The sequence below is a fragment of the Phaenicophaeus curvirostris genome, chromosome 7 (genome assembly GCF_032191515.1).
Source record: "Phaenicophaeus curvirostris isolate KB17595 chromosome 7, BPBGC_Pcur_1.0, whole genome shotgun sequence".
In the NCBI taxonomy this organism is placed as follows: Eukaryota; Metazoa; Chordata; class Aves; order Cuculiformes; family Cuculidae; genus Phaenicophaeus; species Phaenicophaeus curvirostris.
In genome coordinates, this window is record NC_091398.1 from 5730130 (window position 1) to 5749132 (window position 19003).

Genomic DNA, 19003 nt, shown 5'->3' on the forward strand with positions numbered 1-19003 from the left:
CCTCTGTTTTAAACGTGTGCTCTTTCTGTATCTGTAATTTTGCCTATTTCTGAATTTGTTCTGCTTCTGCTGCATTTTGAGGAGTATGGCAAACGGTATGAATAGTTCAACTGTTCTTGACCACATGTGTTCCATGCACAGTTATATTTTCAGGAATGATGTATGAACCATGCTGAATCGTTTCTCCTTTGCATCCCTCTGTCCTGAATGTCTCTTCTTCCTGGGCAAATAATTAAGAAATGAGATGTATGCCTGAATATTTCAGTTTTCTACCGTTGTGTGTTACCTTTGTCCTATTGTAACTGGGGGAATTAATTTAAGATAATTGGTAGATGAAATGTCTGTCACTGTTTTGCAGAAATAGAACTGTTTTAGGTACCATCAAAGATAAACAGCATTTGTGGAGTAGGGTCTCCTATGGCATTACCAGCAAGCTGTGAGGTTCAGATACCAGAAATCAGCTTTTCTTACTTGAAATTTCTTAATGGCTTTAGTATGAAATATGTTTATATATGGAGCCTTTGAAACAAACCAAAGTGCTTTATGCATTCCAAGTAGTATACATACAATATCGTGTATTTTAGCAACTACTTAGACTTTAGTAGGTAAATATTGTATTGTTTCACCAGCTGCCAGGCTACTAAATATCTGTAAACTGTTTCTGAATTGAAGAAACTGCCATTAGCTTCAGTAACCTAAGGAGTTCAATCAGTGGTCATGTAAAAAGTCACTGTGATCTTCGATAGTTATTTATTTACATTCAAGATGTTGAAAGCTGAAAGAGGGGAGAAAGCTGAAAGAGGGGAGAAAGCTGAAAGAGGGGAGTTTAATAAACTAGGACAGCCCTTAAAGAAATAGGAAGTGTAACAGGTTCTTAGCATGGCTTTTTATTTAAAATTTTTATGGTATCTTTGGTTTCATTTGACTATAAACTGTTTCGTTATAGAAACCGTGGAAACAAGGAGGATGGCAGATAGGATTTCAGAGGAGAATGTCACTAAACTGCAGGAGAAAGCTGAACTAGGACTTGCAGTAAAACAGAAAGGTAGGGGGAATAAAATCTTGACTGCCTTGGAAAGTCTAACTCAAGTGCTTTGGGGTCAAACTGGAATCTGTGCAGCTAAGTGATTTAAGGAGAGTGATTTATACTTAATCCAACTGCTGCCTTGTGTTTTAATCACATCTTGTGATTAATGTCCTGGTTTGAAAAATGTACATTCCCTGATCAAACAGTTACTTTATATTCTCTCCTTCCTCACTCTCTTATGCAAGTTTTCAGAGAGGCCAATGCTAACAGTGTCCCAAGGACAATGCAGGGCTGCTTTGCCTGAATCCCTCGGCAACTTGTTCTGTGCCATAACTGAATCATTGAATGCTGCCTTTCTATACAAATATTTGGGAGTCTTACTTAGCATTTGCATTTTACAGGATTTCAGAGGCAAATTCCATCTCTGCATTCTTATTTCTTTATTTTTTTTTCAAGTGGTGTGTAGCTCCCAAGACATAGGTTATTAATGAGGTATTTGTTTCCAGCTATAGGATACATGGAGCCATAGAAGTAACATGTAGGAGGAAGAATTGAGGTGTAAGCAGAAAGCTGTGGTTTTGGTTGTTTTCCGATCCAGATGCTTGAGTGAGTTGAGAGAGTTGATACCATGTTTGTGGGAGGTCAGAGGCTGCTTCTCAGTCCACCTGTGGCCTTCAGGGCCTCCAGGCTCTGTCAGTCTAATAAAACATAAACGGTTGGCCAAGACATTTGTGTGACCTTACACAACGTGGAGAACTTCCACGCTAATTCCTTTTAATCTCTTGGAGCAGTTTTGTCTGTTGGAATGTATCTGTTATGGAATATAACTTTACATTCCTTTATTTCTAACCTGAGTGTGTGTAAGAGGAATATCCCTGGATTCATTATTGATTTGGATTGAATTCTCGGGTGGCATGAGAATCAAATATTGTATTGGATGTTCTTCATTTTCAGGATTATTCAATAAGATAGCGTAGCTTATGAGCGCACCAGTAAGTCTTAATTTTCAGTGAGTTCTTATTGAGATGAAGTTCTCATTCATACATGTAATTACTTTCATAGTTGGAGGGTATAATCTGTTATGATAGTCAATTAGAACAGTCATTGCAGATAGCTAAGTTGGATGCACATTTGGCAGTAGTTGTAATTTAGTGCTGACCTGTCCTTTCTTGCTGTGTTCTCTTGTCTTTACCTGCAAATGAAAGTAATGAAAGTTTCCAAAGAAAGAGTTGTTTATAGGATTTAAAGAACATTGTTTACTGGCTGAAATAATCTTATTTTCCTGAATCTTTTGGAGTTCTAATTATGCATTCTGCGTCCATCTTATATTCTGTTTCTTAGCATTGGGGCTCTGAACCTTTCTGCTGTGGGTTTTAATTTTTCATTATAAATGAGGATTTGTAAGGATATTGGTTATTCTCCCTTGGTGTCCTCCATTTGGAATCCTCTCTAGTCCATGGCAGGCTCTTTAATAACATGTATATATTTAAAGCTTTCTGGCAAAAGGGTGTTTTTGCCTCCCTCAGCTATTTGCTACGCCCCTGAAGTTACTTAGGTTCCAATTTCTTTAGACACATGCATATATGTGCAACCCACTGTGGCAAGAAGGGAGGAACAGTTGCAGTTGAGGGTCCTTCCATAACATGTAGGTGTGCAGGAGGCTTTTTCCAAAACAGATGTTTATGTAATATTCTTCTGAACCTTATTAAATGGCAAAACAAGCTTTTCTAGGAGTTTCACTGGTGCAGTTAATCATCTCAGTTTTGGTGATCATAGAATCACAGAATGATTTGTGTCAGAAAGGACCTTAAAGATCATACAGTTCCAGTCCCCCCCTGCCCACCTGGCCTTGAATACCTCCAAGGATGGGCCAGCCACAACTTCTCTGGGCAACCTGGGCCAGTGCCTCACCACCCTCGCAGGAAAACATTTCTTCCTGATATCTCATCTCAATCTCCCTTCTTTCAGCTTAAAACCCTTCCCCCTCATCCTATCACTGCACTCCCTGATCAAGAGCCCCTCTCCAGCTTTCCTGGAGTCCCAAGTACTAGAAGGCTGTTACAAGGTCTCCACAGCACTTTCTCTTCTCCAGTCTGAACAAGCCCAACTCTTCCAGCTTGTCCTTGTATAAGAAGTGCTTCAGCCCTCGGATCACCTTCCACGCTTCCTCTGGACTCGCTCCAACAGATCCATGCCCTTCCTGTGCTGAGGGCTCCAGAAGTGAACACAGAACTCCAGGTGAGGTGTCACCAGAGTGGAGTAGAGGGGCAGAATCATTTCTCTCAACCTGGCGTGCGCTTCTTCAGGGAGGAGTAATGCCAGGCTCCAGTTCTAAAGTTTATCTCAGAGTCACCTTAAGGTCTTGCCAGGCATTCAGTTGAACCATCACATCCATGTGCATCCATCTGCAGAGAACTGGCATACGTGTGACATATGAACATCCTTTGCCCCAGCTTGGCACAGGGGCTTGGATGAGTCACACTGATCCATTTTTTCAGACAGTGTGTGAACGCATGTGCCTGCGGGTGGGACTGGGAAGTGTGAAGGCAGGAGTGCTCATCTGGTGGTGGTGTCAGTTTATGCTACAGAAAGTGTTTAGGAAGCTCCACTTGAGTTTGTCCTTGCCTTTTGAAGCGTCCTAGAAATCACAGCCCCTAAAGGATGGTCGGGCACTGTCTTGTTTGCTGATGCTCCTGGTCCATGATGCTGTTTAGTTGGTTAATTGTGCATTAAGATTTATACTTCAGCTAACCCTAGTGGAATTAAATGGATACTAGGTGTTGAAACAATTTGTGAATCACAGTCGCTGTCCTTCGACAACTCCAAAGCCTACCTTTGGGAGTAGGTTAGGCAGAGAGGAGCTGGAGATAGTTCTTCCACAAGGTTTTCAAGGGTTTTGGGGGTTGCTTGGGATAACTCATAAAGAAACATTACATTCTCTTCTGCTTCTGTGCTTTAATGGTCCAAAGTAGATTGGCATGACTTTTCCTCTCAAATCCACTGTACTTTCACAAATCTTATTTCACTTTCAGGACTATCTACTCAGATGTTCTCTCCAGACAAACATTTTGATCCTCCAATGTCTTTTGACTTTTCAAATATGTTTCATTTCTGATGAGTGTTTTCAGCTAAGTGACCAGGACATTGATCTCACTGGCACAGAAGTGTGTGTTCGTTGCAAACTGCTCTCTAATGTGTTTGTCCCTGTTCTCCTGGCCCTTGGTAGCAGGTCCTGAGTAAGAAGCTGGCTGTGGTTCTTGTTGTGTTCTTCATGTTGAGTCTGATTCTTATTAAAGAGTTTATACAACTTCTCTGAAAAAGCAATGTATTTGTTATTTCCAGGTGAATTTGCCAGCTGCTGAGGAACATTATAGTGGCAATAGAACAGCACTGAACATACCAATACACCTATTAGAGAAAACAGCACTTTTTAATAGACAAAGCGCCTTGTAGTTTAGTGGGTTATTTCCTTCTATGCTATGAATTATTGGATTTTTAAACTGTAATGAAACATAATTCAGTTGGGTTTGAATGCTTTGAGTAGGCTTCATCCAAGTACTTTCTATTTAAAAGAATACAAAACCCATCAATGAAAATGCTTAGTGCTTTGAGTTAACCGGTTAAAAAAAAGAAGTCATAGTTTATGAGCACTTTATGGGCTCTAACTTGAAAATAAGCAGAACCTGTGGGGAATGTTTTGCAATACATTACAAGTAGTTATTGCAACAACCAGTTTAATAAAGCATAGGTTTTCCATTTTCTTAATGCCAGTACATGACATCGTTTCCCCCTCCTATTACTTGCTGTGTTTGTGGCTTCTGTTCATATTATAAGTGAAAGCAATCCACAAAACCTTTCCTCGAATAACTGGCTAAATTGGACCAGTGACGGGCAGTGAATCTGGAAATTGGGTCCCTGTGAGGTCCCTGTGCATCTCTTTGATCTGTGTAGGCAGCGCTGCTGTCACTGCTCTGTCTCCACTGCTGTAGTGGGGCTGTGAAGAAGAGTTTAGAGATGCTCATTTATCACACAGGGTCAATGAATGCTGGCTGGACTCCCTGAAACTTGACTTTCTGTCTCATGAACAGCTGTTATGTCAGTGTGATGCATGTTGGGATGTAGCAAGAAATCAGCCAAGACCTTGACTGTGGCTGATAACTGCTCCAAAAGCTACATTCCTTTTGCAGGCTGCACTCTTGCTTGGTGGTAGCTGTCCTTTTGAAAACAAAAGTGGTGATTCTTGCAGATGTTGTTTTCTGGGACTTGAGTGTATAGAGAGGCAAAGGAGGACTGTACTGTTTCTGCTTCCCAGAAACCTGCTGTACCACAGGTTAGTGATGCCTTTCCAGTAGAAGCAAAGCTGTGCTATTAACAGGCTAAATGTAACGCAACAAAAAGTAAAAAGCCTAGATATGCTTACACATCTCCCCAAGCTTCTCTGCACAGGGGCTTCCAGAGAGTTCTTCAATCAGTCTGACTTACCTGAGTACCCACAGTCTGTCCCAGCTCCTGTGGCTGTGTGTGCAGTCTCTAAGCAAAGCCTTATGCAAAATCTAATATTTTATTAAGGAGCAGACCTCTGGTTTTTATTGCTTCGTAGTTTTGTGATCTCTATCATGTGAGAAAATGCATTTTGCTGTTTGGAAGGGAAAATTAGAAATCCCTATCGCAGGGATCCATTAGGCAGGGATGCTAAATTAGGTACCCAGGGAAGCGTAGGAAGCTCATAGCGGTGCTGTGTTGCTGCGTGTCCTTTCTGACTTGGACCTGGCTTGGCCTTAACATAGGGACCAGTCCTATACTAAAGGCTGTAGGACTAGCAGATGTGTGGTGGTTGTTCCAGTAAAACTGAGAGAAAACTTAACATGGCAGTTATTTACGTGCATTTGCATACAGAATCATAGAATCATTTAGTTTGGAAAAGACCTTTAAGATAATAAAGTCCAACTATAAACCCAAAACTGCCAAGCCCACCACTAAACTGTGCCCCTAAGCACCACATCTAGATGTCTTTTAAACATCTCCAGGTATGGTGGCTCCACCACTTCCCTGGGCAGCCATTCCAGTGCTTGACAACCCTTTCAGTGAAGTAATATTTCCTAATATCCAGTTTAAACCTTTTCTGGCACAACTTGAGGCCATTTCCTCTAATCCTGTCGTTTATTGCTTGAGAGAAAAAAATCATATCCCCACCCCAGATCACTAGAACTTCCTGTCAGGGAGCTGTGGAGAGTGATGAGGTCTCCCCTCAGTCTCCTTTTCTCCAGAATAAACAGCCTCAGTTCACTCAGCTGCTCCTCTTGTTCTCTTCTATCTTCCTTTGTTCTCCAGTAGACCATATGTAGAATCAATACACTACGTAAGTGTGGGTTTTTTCCTTCAAAATGTGGTATATGTTCTGTTCAGTACTTTTAGGTGAGAAGGTCCTGCCCACGGTCCTTCCAGTACTTAAAGGGGGTTTACAGGAAAGTTGAGGAGGGACTTTATCAGGGAGTGCAGGGAAGGGATGATGGTTTCAAGCTGAAAGAGGGGGGATTTAGATGAGACATTAAGAAGAAATGTTTTCCTGTGGTGTTTGTGAGGCTCTGGCAAAGGTAGCCCAGAGAAGTTGTGGCTGCCCCATCCCTGGAGGTGTTCAAGGCCAGGTTGGATGAGGCTTTGAGCAACCTGATCCAGTGCCCATGACAGGGGGTTTGGAACTGCCTGTTCTTTGAGGTCCCTTCCGACCCAAACCATTCATGGACTGTATGAAATAGCTGTTCAGAGAATACACACAAGCGCATTAGGAAACTGGAGTGCCATAGACTCTGGGAAAGACACTTGCATTGCTTAGCCTAAGTTTGGGCTGGTAAAAACCCAAGTGCCTTGGCCTTTTTGTTGATGATTTCTGAGCAGAGGGACCCTAAGCGAACAGCAGTGCTTTCTGCGCGTGGCATTATATGAAAGAAATACTTACTGATAGGATGTTCCTCTGAGCAAGCTTTCTAGGTGGAATCTACAAACGTGGAATGCTTTTTACCTACCGAAATTATTTGGAGATACCTTAACGCAGAAAGTGGTGAATGATGTCCGTAACCGTGCGTGGTTAGATCGGCAAGGGAAAGATGTCTTTAATCCTGCTCTCTGCCACTATAGAGAATGGTCTGAGCTGAGCTTGGCAGGGGTGGGTTCACAGCAGTAGCTGCCCTGAACCAGTCAGAGGAACTTGGTGGGGAATTGATCAGCTGGGAAAGAGCGATTAAGCTGTTTCTGTCTGATTTAAATGGGATCAGCCCTATGGTGGTCTTAACTGTGGTGGGGTTGCAGAAGAAGCCCTCATCCTCGAATCGTAGATTCCTTGGGGTCAAAAGGGGTGGATGGAGGTCAGCCAGTCCAACCCTCTGCTTGAACCAGGGTCAACTATGAAGAAAATAAGAAGGTAAAGAAATTAAAAATGATCTTTAAAAATCCCAGCATAGAGAGTATAGGGTTTTTAATATGATTTTTCCTCTTATGATTTTTTTATAATAAGCAGTTGGAAATACTGCAAATATTATCATGCAACTATGGAAGAATTGAGCGAGATGATGTCATTTGCACAGATGAGGGAATTTAACAATATTTAGAAACGAGTAGAAAGTAAAATTGAAGAGTTTTTTTCAGTGTCCCCTTTGAATTGTGAATGTTCTGAGATGTTTAAAAACTGCAAGTTCACAACTATTATATGAGCTTATAAGATTTTATTTCTGATTTTAGAACTTTGTCACATGATGTATTTCACAGGCATGCATTCAAGTACAGTGGTGATAATCAAAATCCTGTTGTAAGAAAAGTTAGATTTGCCTTGACAGCTCAGCCCAAATTGTGCACTTGTTTTGTTTCATAGAAGGAGAAGTGGAGAATGTGGCTCCTGAAAAGCCTGTTGTATCTGGAAAGTGTGAAGTACCTAATGATCTTCCACCTCAGACCGTCCGAAGGTTTGTTCCTATCCTTGATTCTGCTTAAATCAAACAATGATGTCTGTGGAGGGAATACAGCCAGTCCATCTAAAAACAGCAGGGAACCTTGGATTAGGATGTTTCTGGAAGTGCTACCAAACCATAGATATTATCCCACGTGTGGTTCCCTTTATTCACTTTCATTTCCTTCTATTAAGAAAGCTTTAACATTGTGAAATGTTCCAGGCTGATTTTCTTAATCCGTAAAGTGCTTTGATGTAATGTTATTAAATGAAGGAGATGTGGAGAGTCTAATGAGAAGAACATTGTATTACATACATGCATTTCAGAAATGTGGTGTTACGGGTAAGATAAACCTGCCTTTTACATCCCAATTGACTTTTTCTTTGCTGGGCAAAAGTTTGTGTAATTACATCAGTTGTGAAATGTTGACCGTTGCAGTGTACTTTTAATGCTAAATTTGCTGTTAATGATAAATAGCTGTGTGGTATAGAGGTTACTTTTTTAGTGAGACAAATCAAGAGGTGATTTTACATGGAATCACAGTTTTCTTTGGTACAGGACACATTTTCTAGATTTTCCTAGACTCCTACTAGGATAGCAGTTACTGGGATATGGGATTGTATACTGCGGAGGTTTTCAGTGTTGCTGTGTTGCATAATTTACTCAACTCTTGTTTGCACGTGTCAGTTCCTTTGGAGGATGTGTGAGTCTTCCTTTGATAGCATACATGAAAAAGCCACTTTGTTATTGCAGACGTATTCCTCGTCCTAGCAGTGCAAGATCAGCACCGCCCCGAGTAAAACATCGAGAAAGCCCAGAGGTTTTACTTCCAGAAAGGTAAGGGATGCAGGAGATGCAGAACAGATGTTTCCAGCTCTGGTGCCACAGTGTTCTCAGACCTGTGCCTCACCTGCTGCTGTGAACAGCTTTAGGGTACGTCGCCTCACTGCTTGTTGATTCAGACTGGAAAATTCAAGTCTGCTTTATTTGTTTTATTGTTTTTGCAAATCCAGTGCATTATTTGAAAGCTGTGGTTGGTAGTCACATCTGGAAATTCAAAAATATGATATAATTATTTTGCCTTTTGGAACTTTGAAACGTATAATCTTAGAATGTTCATCTGAACTGCCTCTAGAAGAGATCTGTAAAATGTACAGGTAGTATCCCGTGCTCAGAAAGGGCTGAAACAGCCATTTGAAACTGTGGCCAAACTGGCTGAGATTATCTCTGATATGTGTGGGAAGGATGATTTTTTTCAGAAATGGCCTGTGAATGGAAATGACAATTTGATGTGCTCTTAGTGGGTGCTGCCTTATGGGAGGGGAGGGAACTGCTGCCTCTGCTAGATAGAACTGAGTCGGTTTGGACTGACCTTGATAAGTTTTCATTTGATTTTGTGTCTTTCAGGAGTGGGAGTGGTAAACCAGTCTCAACCGTGATCGTAGATCAGCAGGTTTCTGATGATGATGATGACCAGTTTGTGGTGGAGGTAGCCCCACCACTTCCAGAAATGCCAAACACGGAAACGGTCTGTTTGCGTTGGAAATTATAGAACTTTTTTCCATACTTTGTTTGTGACTTGTTAAGTAGATTCTAGATGAGTATTTTTGAATAGTTGTATATTATAACAATGCCAATTTATTGGAACTAAAACTCTCTTCCTGCATGTGTAGGGGCCAGAAGTGGAGCTGGTTGAGGATGACAAGCTTGGTAAGTTTGCTTTTACATATATTTGAATATATTTAGAATAAAATCATGGGTTTAAACCAAATGCTGAACACTTAAAGTGCTGAATAAAGCAGCAAAATACGTCCTGACAGTAGGAGCTTGCAACTTCTGCAAGAAAGCCAGAAATTATTTATGAAATGCAGTCTTGTTTGGTTGAGCAGCTGGATTTGCAACTGCTGTTAAGTACGAATTTTCTATACATCTTTAATGTCAGCAGGATTTAAAATTCTGCATAAAAATCATAAATTAATGTTTGTTTGAGTGTCAGGTACAGCTTGTCAGCTCTCAGATATGAGATGGGATTGCCTGGTCAGGACAAGTTGCAGAAAAGCTTTTTAAAAAATTAGTGGATTGGTTCTGAACAAGATTTCATGCTTACTTGTGACTTCAGATCTCTTGATTCAGGGACTTCCATTATGGTTACACGGGATGTGTTTTAGGCAGATACACTTATCTGCATCCAAAAATTCCTAGCAAAGGAATCTACCTACCTACCTATTATGCAGTTCCTGAATTCTTCCAAAAGAGGGGTGCAAAGGAAAAGCTTTTGTGTTAATACAGCTCAAGGATCTCATTCTGTACCAAGAGTCCTTTAGTAAATGATACTGGTGGTACAGTTTGGTTTAGAGGACACTGGAGAAAATAGATCAAATAGCAAATACCATGTATCTCGTTAATTAAAATATGTTAGAGAGTGGAGTTCATTTTACTCAAAAACATTTTACATAAAAAAAAAATTAAGCAGCTTGGTTTGGTTTTGTCGTCTGAATGTTTAAAAAAATATTTTTGTGCCAACCAGTACTGAGAAATATACTGATTTTTCAGCAGGTGGGCTTGTAAAAAGAATCCTAGACACAAAGAAAAGTTATGAGTCATCACAGCAATCAAAGACGACAGAGAGGGTAAGATGGTAATGGCCTTCACAGAACTGTGAATATTAAATATTGTTGTTGGGATCTTTTTCTCTGCCTTAAGTATGGTTTTCCCATTTATGATCCAGCTTTCGTGCTTAATGTGTTGTGCTGCTTTTTTTATTCTCTGTTAGTCTGTCATATATTGTTACCTTCTCTGTGTAGCACTCTTTCTCACCTTTAATTTTTATGCTTTGGGGTTTTTCAGTAGTTAGTACAGATTTTCAAGGAGCCTTCTTTAGCCTATTCTTTTGTTTCCCTGAACAAGGTCTGCTGTTTGCAGCCTTGCCCTAGACGCTGTAGAGCACACTGTGCATCTGTGCAGCTACCACGTTATTGTTTCCGTCTTATTTGTCCTCTAGGCATTCAAAGAGCAGCATCCTATTTCCCACCAGTCATTATCATTGTCTAAAAACATGGGATCTCTGGTGCCGTTAACAATATCAAGTATTTTCCTATCACCAGATGTTTCCCTAGTGATGTCCCAGCATTCAGGTCCAAATTTGTGAAGTGATTTGAATCATAGAATGCCAGGTTCGAAGGGACCTCAAGTATCATCTGGTCCAACCTTTTTAGGTGAACAGTGGTTTAAATGAGGTGGCCCCGCACCCCCTGTCAAGCTGAGCCTTAAATGTGTCCAGTGCAGAGGAATCCACCGCTTCCCTGGGGATATTGTTCCAATGCTTAACTCTTCTCATGGTGAAAAATTTTCTTCTGGAATCCAGTTGAAACCCCCCCAGGAGCAACTTATGCCCATTACCCCTTGTCTTTTCCATGTGACTCCTTGCAAAGAGGGAGTCTCCATCCTCTTGGTAGACACCCTCTGTGTACTGGTACATGGTAGTAGGATCTGCCCTAAGCCTTCTCCTCTCAAGGATGAACAAACACAGTTCTCTCAGCCTCACTTTGTATGGTTGGTTTCCTAGTCCTCTGATTCAATTTGATTTTTTTCCACCATCAGTAGTTGGGGAAGGGAAGTTCTTGTTTTTGCAGGGTTTTTTTGTTGATTTATCATTTTTTTTTCTGTTTGGTTTGATTGCTTAGAAAGGGACTAGAAAGGCTCTAGCAGTGATCAGAAACAAAAAGCAAAAGGTTGAACCCTCCTGATGTCAGTATCTGTGTGTTAAAACTGGAGATCTCTTGCTTTTTCATCCTTTAAAAGCTCGCGTTACAAGAAGCAGCAAAAGGCAGAGTGGTTTAGATGGACTTTAATGATCCATGAGCCCCTTGGAAAGCTTCTAAATCACTCAGCTAGTTTGATATGCTGGTGAGGAGGCACTGAGGAATGCAATGCAGAGTGCTGTTATCAAAACACAGACAGGTACATAATGGTTTGGAAAGGTGAGTGCTTTTCATGAACTCTTAAATCTTCAGTTCCCATCACATCTTCTCTTTTTTTTCAATATTAATTCAGTATTGTAGGTTTTTGCTAGCATTATTTTTTTTCAGATATGATCTATAGCTTGGCATACTGTTCTAAAAAGCTGCAACTCAAACCTCAAGAGTCCCGCTTTTCACACAGCATCAAGCTTTTCCAAGTAGCTGCCTGAAATCAGTAGCGGCTCTTGAAGTTTTGACCACTTGACTGTCTCTTTTGCCTTTATCAGCTGCAATAATTTAGTAGTGAGTAATCATGTTGTGCTAGGTTATGAGCAAAGGGTACAGAAGGAAAAAAGCATCCCTGTGGAACTAAAACCATGTAGGCAGTAGAATGTTTTTGAAACCTGGTTTTGACTAGGATCTGTACAACTTCGTAATCACCTCTATAATCTGCAGCAGTATCTTTTCCATCTGAAGTTTGGGACCGACTGAGGTCCAGGCCTGCTTGGCTGGAAGAAATTCCTTTCATGTATTGCAAGGGTTGAGGTTAATGGAGAAAATGAATCCTTAAAATAGGAAAACTCCTTTAGCTTCCTGCTCGTAATCCATGATGAACAGTTAAAGCTTTATCCAGCTTGCTGAATCAGATACCCTTTATTATAAATGTGCGGCTAGTGATGTCCATGTGCCAATCATTAAAACACTATCAGTTATTTCTAGTGAATATGTCTGATGTGAAAACTTGTCTGCTGGAATAAGTTCTGTCTTTATATAACTGTTTGGAGAAAAGAAGGTGAAATAGTCGATATTGCTGTGTTGTTGCAGTAGCTCCCAAGCTGACGATGGAGCGCATGTTGAGCTGGCATTGGGAGAACAGGAGCTGCAGCTGTTCCTGGTTTTATTGCTAGGTGGAGCTGTGGAATCATCAGTCTCGAGAGGACTTTCTGGTGATAGTTGCATTTAATAATATCCTCCACCAGTGCGTAACTGTGCTGGAGGCTGCACTGTTTGGTACTGGGTCCTGTCAACTTCAGCACTGGACACAGAAAGGGACAGTAGGGAGTGGTTACAAAACCTCATGGCCTTTGTGTTCAGGAAGCTTCCTCTTGTGTTTGTGCAAATTTTTCTGGTTTTTTTTCCTGAATAAGAGTAACTAAAATGATTCTCTTCTGACCCCTTAGATTTTTTTTTAAATACACGTGGACAATTGTGCCCTTCTACAATAACCATTTAGGCCCATTGCCCATTTCCAGTCTCTGAAACGTTCATTCAGTCCTTGTTTGTCTTTTGTTGCATCTTTTGAAGCACTGGTCTGTGTTAGCAGCACTGATAATAGGCAACTAATTCTGGAAAAAAACGTGCTGACTTCCTAGTCCATGATGGGAAAACTTGCCTACAGCACTAAGCTGCTGGAATATCATCTACTCTCATATCCAAGCAGCTGGCTGCTGTTACAGTTGGTTTCTTTGCTGCTACTGTTTTTCAAATTATTTTGAAGAAGTTGTGATCCAGAGAGGAGAAGCATAGTTTTCCTGACAGCAGAGGAAAAAATCAGTAGAAAAGATGATTAAAAATGCTTGGAGTTAGTGACTGGGACTTGAGAGATGTAGTTTAGAAAACATGAGCTGGAGACATGACTGAATCCTGGGAGTTTATTTTAGAGGGTAGAGATACCGTGACACAGGTGACAGTCAAAAATACATTTCCAACATGGCGTTGCCTCTGGGAATATTTCAGGGACAAGATAAGGAGAGGGTAGAAGGTGGCGGTCTTTCATTCTCACGTGGCCCTAGCGTCATGAGCATGTCTCATGTCTGAGGGATGTTCCTAACGTGACAATGAGAACAGTGGTAGAATTTTTCCTTGCAAGACTGCAGACCAGCAGTTTTGGGAGGAGTAGTACCTGGTCTGTTGAATCCCTTTGGAGCAAGGCAGCAAAGGTAATTAAAAAGAAGGAAGAGTTTCAAGTGCTGAATTCCTGCCAAGTGGTCTAGGCAGGCACATGGACCCATGACCTGTGATGCTCATGGGACTGTGAGAATGGGTCAAGGAACTCTGGCCAGGATGTAGTGTTCAAGTAGCTCTAAGTTTGGTGCCAGGTGTAGCTCCGTAGCCTGTTGGGAAGCAATGTCAGTCTGAGACTTGACTGTTTCTCCCCAGACTGTCAGCTCTTTTACTTAATTGGTTTTCCATCAAACTCTCCAGAAGAAATACCGTCTTTGTCAGTATGCAACTGTATTACAAAAATGTATCATGCTTTGGAGAGTAGAATCATAGAACGGTTTGGGTTGAAAGGGACCTTACAGCCCATCCAGTTCCACTCCCTTGCCATGGGCAGGGACACCTCCCACTGGACCAGGCTGCTTAAGGCCCCATCCAACCTGGCCTTGGACACCTCCAGGGATGGGGCAGCCACAACTTCCTTAGGCAATCTGGGCCAGTGCCTCACCACTGTCATTGTGAAGAATTTCTTCCTGAAGTCTAAACTAAATCTTCCCACTTCCAATTTAAAGCCATTCCCCCTCATCCTGTCCCTGCATTCTCTGATAAAAAGCCTCTCCCCAACTTTCCTGTAGCCCCCTTCAGGTACTATAGGGTCTCCCCAGAGCCTTCTCTTCTCCAAGCTGAACAATCCCAGCTCTCTCTGTCCTCATAACAGAGGTGCTCCTGTTCTCTCATCATCTCCTTGGTCTCCTCTGAGCTCACTCCAATAGATCCATGTCCTTCCTATGCTGAGGACTCCAGGACTGAACACAGGACTCCAGGTGGGGTCTCAAGAGAGAGGAGCAGAGGGGGAGAATCCCCTTTCTTGCTCTGCTGGCTATGCTTATTTTGATGAGCCTAGGATATGGTTGGCCTTCATGTAATTGTACTTCTGTGTGATGGAGTAAGGCAACCAAAAGTCCAGTGAAAACCTGGAAGAATATTTTCTTTGGGAAGTTACTTACGATGAAATGAAGGTTCTTCTTGTGTCTGTCAGTAAGAATGTTCATCTCCTCTCATTTTGTTAAACTATTCAGTACATACAAAAATAATGAACTATCTTCCTAGTAATACTCATTAGTCTTTAAAGCCTGGTTCAGCTGCCAGCTGAGTAATGAAGGCAGAAAAAAATATGTCTGTAGTCTGAGTGCTGGAACTTTGAGCTAATACTTCATTAATAAACTGATTAATGATCTACCTGATTTATTATGGATTAATCAACTAGATATTAGGTGAAGTTGACGAATTAATACATAATCCAAACGTAGCTCTCGTGGACTCTTGAGGATGTTTCACACTTTTACTTCTAACTGCTGTCTGCTGGGGAGCATCCATTTGTTTCAGAGCATTCCTCTGAAATGTTTTATGTGCTGCATTTCCCAAACACACATTTGATTTTTAAGAAGTTTTAATAAAGAGAAAGGAGAAAAAAGGAAAGAAGATGGGGACTTTCATCATCTAGGGTTTGTATGTGCAGAAACTTAAAATAATATACATAATTTGCAGGACAAACAAAGAGGTCACTCTGGGAATACACAAGATTTTGCTGCCTTGATTAGCCGTGTTCAGCCTAACAAATTCCTAAAAAGACTTCCTAAATGTATTTGTTTAGATTTTAACCCTCTAATGTTAAACAGAGAAAGAAACAGATGTTACATATTGTATTCCACTTCATTTATTTGATGTGTGGAAAATGTAGGCAGGTTATTAAATAGTGTAAGCAAGTGGGATCACAGAATTCCCATCTTTGCACTACCAAATACAGTTCATGCGCTTCAGAAAAGAAGCAGCTTTGAGGTTTCTGCTACAAACAAGTGACATTAAATAGCTCAGCACCTGGATAATATTAACTTTAATTACAAATGTGAGAAATTAAGCATGGGATTCTAAGCTTAGAACAAATACAATCGTTGCTGATTCAGTTTGTTTAAAGTTCTTCAGGTCACTGACTTTTACATTAATCCATCAGCCGCAGGACACTGGGTGTCCCCTCCAGTCAGTGCAATTAGTAACGTGTCATGTTAACCAGATGTGTTTAGATGTCCCACCCTTTTAAGTATTTTGAAGAGGCTCACCATTCAAGACCACAGCTCCTCAGCATCCTGCCAGCTCAACGTGTCATAAGAAATGCTGACAGTAATATTTAATAGGAGTTACCTGTAGAAGGGCTTTCATCTTTGTGTGCCAGCTCAGTTCACAATGTGATGTTAACAGAGTGATCTGAATAAAGGTACAATGAGAAATTTTTGGTGCAAGCATGCGGTTCCTAAAAAATGAGAACTGCACCTAGCAGTTTGGTTATTAAATTCATAGAACAGTTCGAGATGGAAGAGACCTTAAAGCCCATCCAGCTCCAGACCCCCATGGCAGGGACGCCTCCCACTGAATCAGGTTGCTCCAAGCCCCATCCAACCTGGCCTTGAACACCTCCAGGGATGGGGCAGCCACCACTGCTCTGGGCAACCCATGCCAGTGCCTCGCCACCCTCACAAGAAAACATTTCTTCCTAAGATGTTATCTAAGTCTCCCCTCTTTCAGCTTAGAACTGTTCCCCCTTGTGGTACCCCTGCACACTGATGAAGAGCCCCTCCCCAGCTTTCCTGTTTTTCTTTTCTCCCCATCTTTTCCTTTAGATCCTGCAAGGCTGCTCTAAGGTCTCCTTGGATGAATGAGTGTAAGCACGAGTGTCCTGGTTACGCTACTGCCGACTCAGAGAATAATCCATGGTCCCCAAGTAATTGTGTTACCAGCTGTGAACACAGGAGCAGGATTTTTGTCACTCTTGTGATATGCCTGGCATCACAGCTCCTTCACTGTGGCCTTTGCACATGAGAACACAGACTGTTCTCTCTCCTGTGGGGGCAGCATAAATGCAACACAACATGAGACAGCAGGTGGATATGTTGAAAAGGAAGGATGTAGAAAACTGCATTGAGGTGGCTGTGGTTTCCATCCCTGGGAGAGAGTGCGGTGCATTAGCCATGTAGCAGCAGTGTTGTAGGACACGGTACAACGGGACTTTCCTGTATTTTAAAGAGCTTATCACTGGATTTGGCTGGGGCATGACTGTTGTGAGAGCAGTTGTTTAACACAAGGAACAGGTTTATTGCAAGTTGGTTTTAAACAGGAGAGAGTTTGCTTTTTTTCCGGAGAAGGAGATTGCGGACCCAGAGTTTCAGCAGCGTGGGCAGGAAGGGGAAGCTAGGCAGGATTGGCAACCTGTATGTCATTGTGGGTGAGTTAAGAGTCTGCCATCATTAATTACTGCTTGAGTTGTCTCTTGGTGTGTGTTTGGTGAGCCTCACAGGCGTCTGCTCAGCCTGCTGCACCAAATAATTGAAGTTTTATGAGCTGATTCTCCCCAGCAAGGAGTGAATGTGGAGGCAGGCAAGCTGGCACTAGGGACTCAGGTTGGGGGGGTTTGCCTGTCTAAAAAGGCCAGCTCTTTTTAGAGATATCAAATGTGAGCTGAAGGAAGAAGAAAAACCACCCCCACCGCCCCAAAAAACCTTTCCATGAAGAACTGGCCTCTTTTTATTGCCTCTCGGTGCTTTCCAACTCAGCAGCAGGTCAGACTGACTCCGGTAAATCTAACGGTAAAGAACATCGTGTCTCCGATTCCTTGGCCTGTTACTGAACTCAGTACCTGGCATAGGCAGCAAAAGCATCCTGTTCATTTGAAATGATTTAACATTTACTGTTTTCCCTGTGTTTCTGTGAAAGAGTTTCTTATGGTGATCCCTAGTGGATAGTTACAATCTACTTAAAATGCAGACTCTGTAAAAACCAGGAAAAGAAAACAACCTTTATGAACAAAAAATATTTTGTACAATATAAAAGCCCCACCTTGTTGTTTTTGCATTGAATGTATCAAAATTACTTGTCCAAAATGGAGTCTCTGTCCTGTCCTGTAGAAGGGAATTGTGTACCTCAATAAAACTATGATTACTTGGGTCTGTTTTCATAATGGGGCATAATGCAATAGTTAAAAGGAGCTGAAGAAACTATTAAGTGCTTGATGGATGCTTGTTATAATTTGTTTCATATTTAAAAACTGTTGATTAAAAAAAATTGAAGCAAAGTTATTTATATATAAATTAATACATATATATAAAAATATGTTAAATAAATAAATATATAAATATATAAAAATAAGCAAATACTGTTTCTAGAAAGGAACTTTTCAGTTTGGGGGAGAGGGAATATCTTATGATCTCCTTAGCTTAGTAGATGTCAGGTGCTTCCAATGCCTTCAACAGCCCAGCTATAAGAAAGGGATGTCTTGTGAATGATCCATTTTATGGAGCTGCGCACGCTACAATATTTACAGTAATTGCTGTTGTGAGGGTAAATTAAACACAAGGAAGATATGGTGGTTTCTGGAGCCCTGTTGATAATTTCTCCTTTCTTGATAAAAAAGGAAATTCCTGCTTTTTAATTTCTCGGGTCTCTGCATCCGAGTCTATGTTGTGTTCTGTTCACATTGAGGTAATGGGAAAGGCAGACTTGTTCCCAGGGATCCAAAAAAAACATTTATCTTGGTGCCTTATGAAAAACACAAAGGAAGGGAAGCGTGTTGGGACTACAGAAGTGATGCAGTCTTTTAAATGAGGATAATTTATTGCTTCTTGGGCTGTTGTGACAGGAGAGTTCATTGAGGTATATGGCCTAATTAAATAGGCTGGAACAATTCTGATTCTGGCGTTCTTCTTAAAACTGAATATATCCTGTTACATGTTTGTGCAGAATGAGCAAAGGTGGCATTCGGGGGTCTTACCACCCACGTTGCCTGTTGTAATAAACTGTCTGCCATAGTTCTCAGTCCTTTAAAAGTGTCCCACGTAGATTATAACGTATAATGGTAACTGTGAAACTGGGAACAGACGCTATGGCTTTTCTCTTCTCCCTGAATTCCATCAATAGCTAGCAAAGCTTGAGTGCTCCCTGGTGAGAATTCTCTGTCCTGAGCTCAGCTCTTTCTGTAGGCTGCAGGAAACCTAATGGGGCATCGTGGCAGCACCAGGTGTTAGGGAAATGAAAGAAAGGACTGATGGTTATTTTTGAACTCATGTGAGGAGGGACAGCAATGTGCA

General features: G+C 41.4%; 1 protein-coding gene across 4 annotated transcripts in view; it reads left to right on the forward strand.

Annotated features, from left to right (window-relative positions):
- TRAF3IP1 (TRAF3 interacting protein 1) overlaps positions 1-19003 on the forward strand; it is a 51779-nt gene that overhangs the window by 23235 nt on the left and 9541 nt on the right. The window contains exons 8-14 of one of the 4 annotated variants that reach the window (XM_069860674.1): positions 947-1045; positions 7893-7983; positions 8722-8805; positions 9376-9496; positions 9642-9678; positions 10522-10598; positions 12753-12798. In XM_069860674.1, coding sequence (XP_069716775.1) covers positions 947-1045; positions 7893-7983; positions 8722-8805; positions 9376-9496; positions 9642-9678; positions 10522-10598; positions 12753-12755 — 512 coding nt within the window. In that variant the 3' untranslated portion in view covers positions 12756-12798. Of the gene's footprint in view, positions 1-946; positions 1046-7892; positions 7984-8721; positions 8806-9375; positions 9497-9641; positions 9679-10521; positions 10599-12752; positions 12799-19003 lie in introns of those variants that run through there. The other 3 variants (XM_069860671.1, XM_069860672.1, XM_069860673.1) reach the window with 3 other exon arrangements.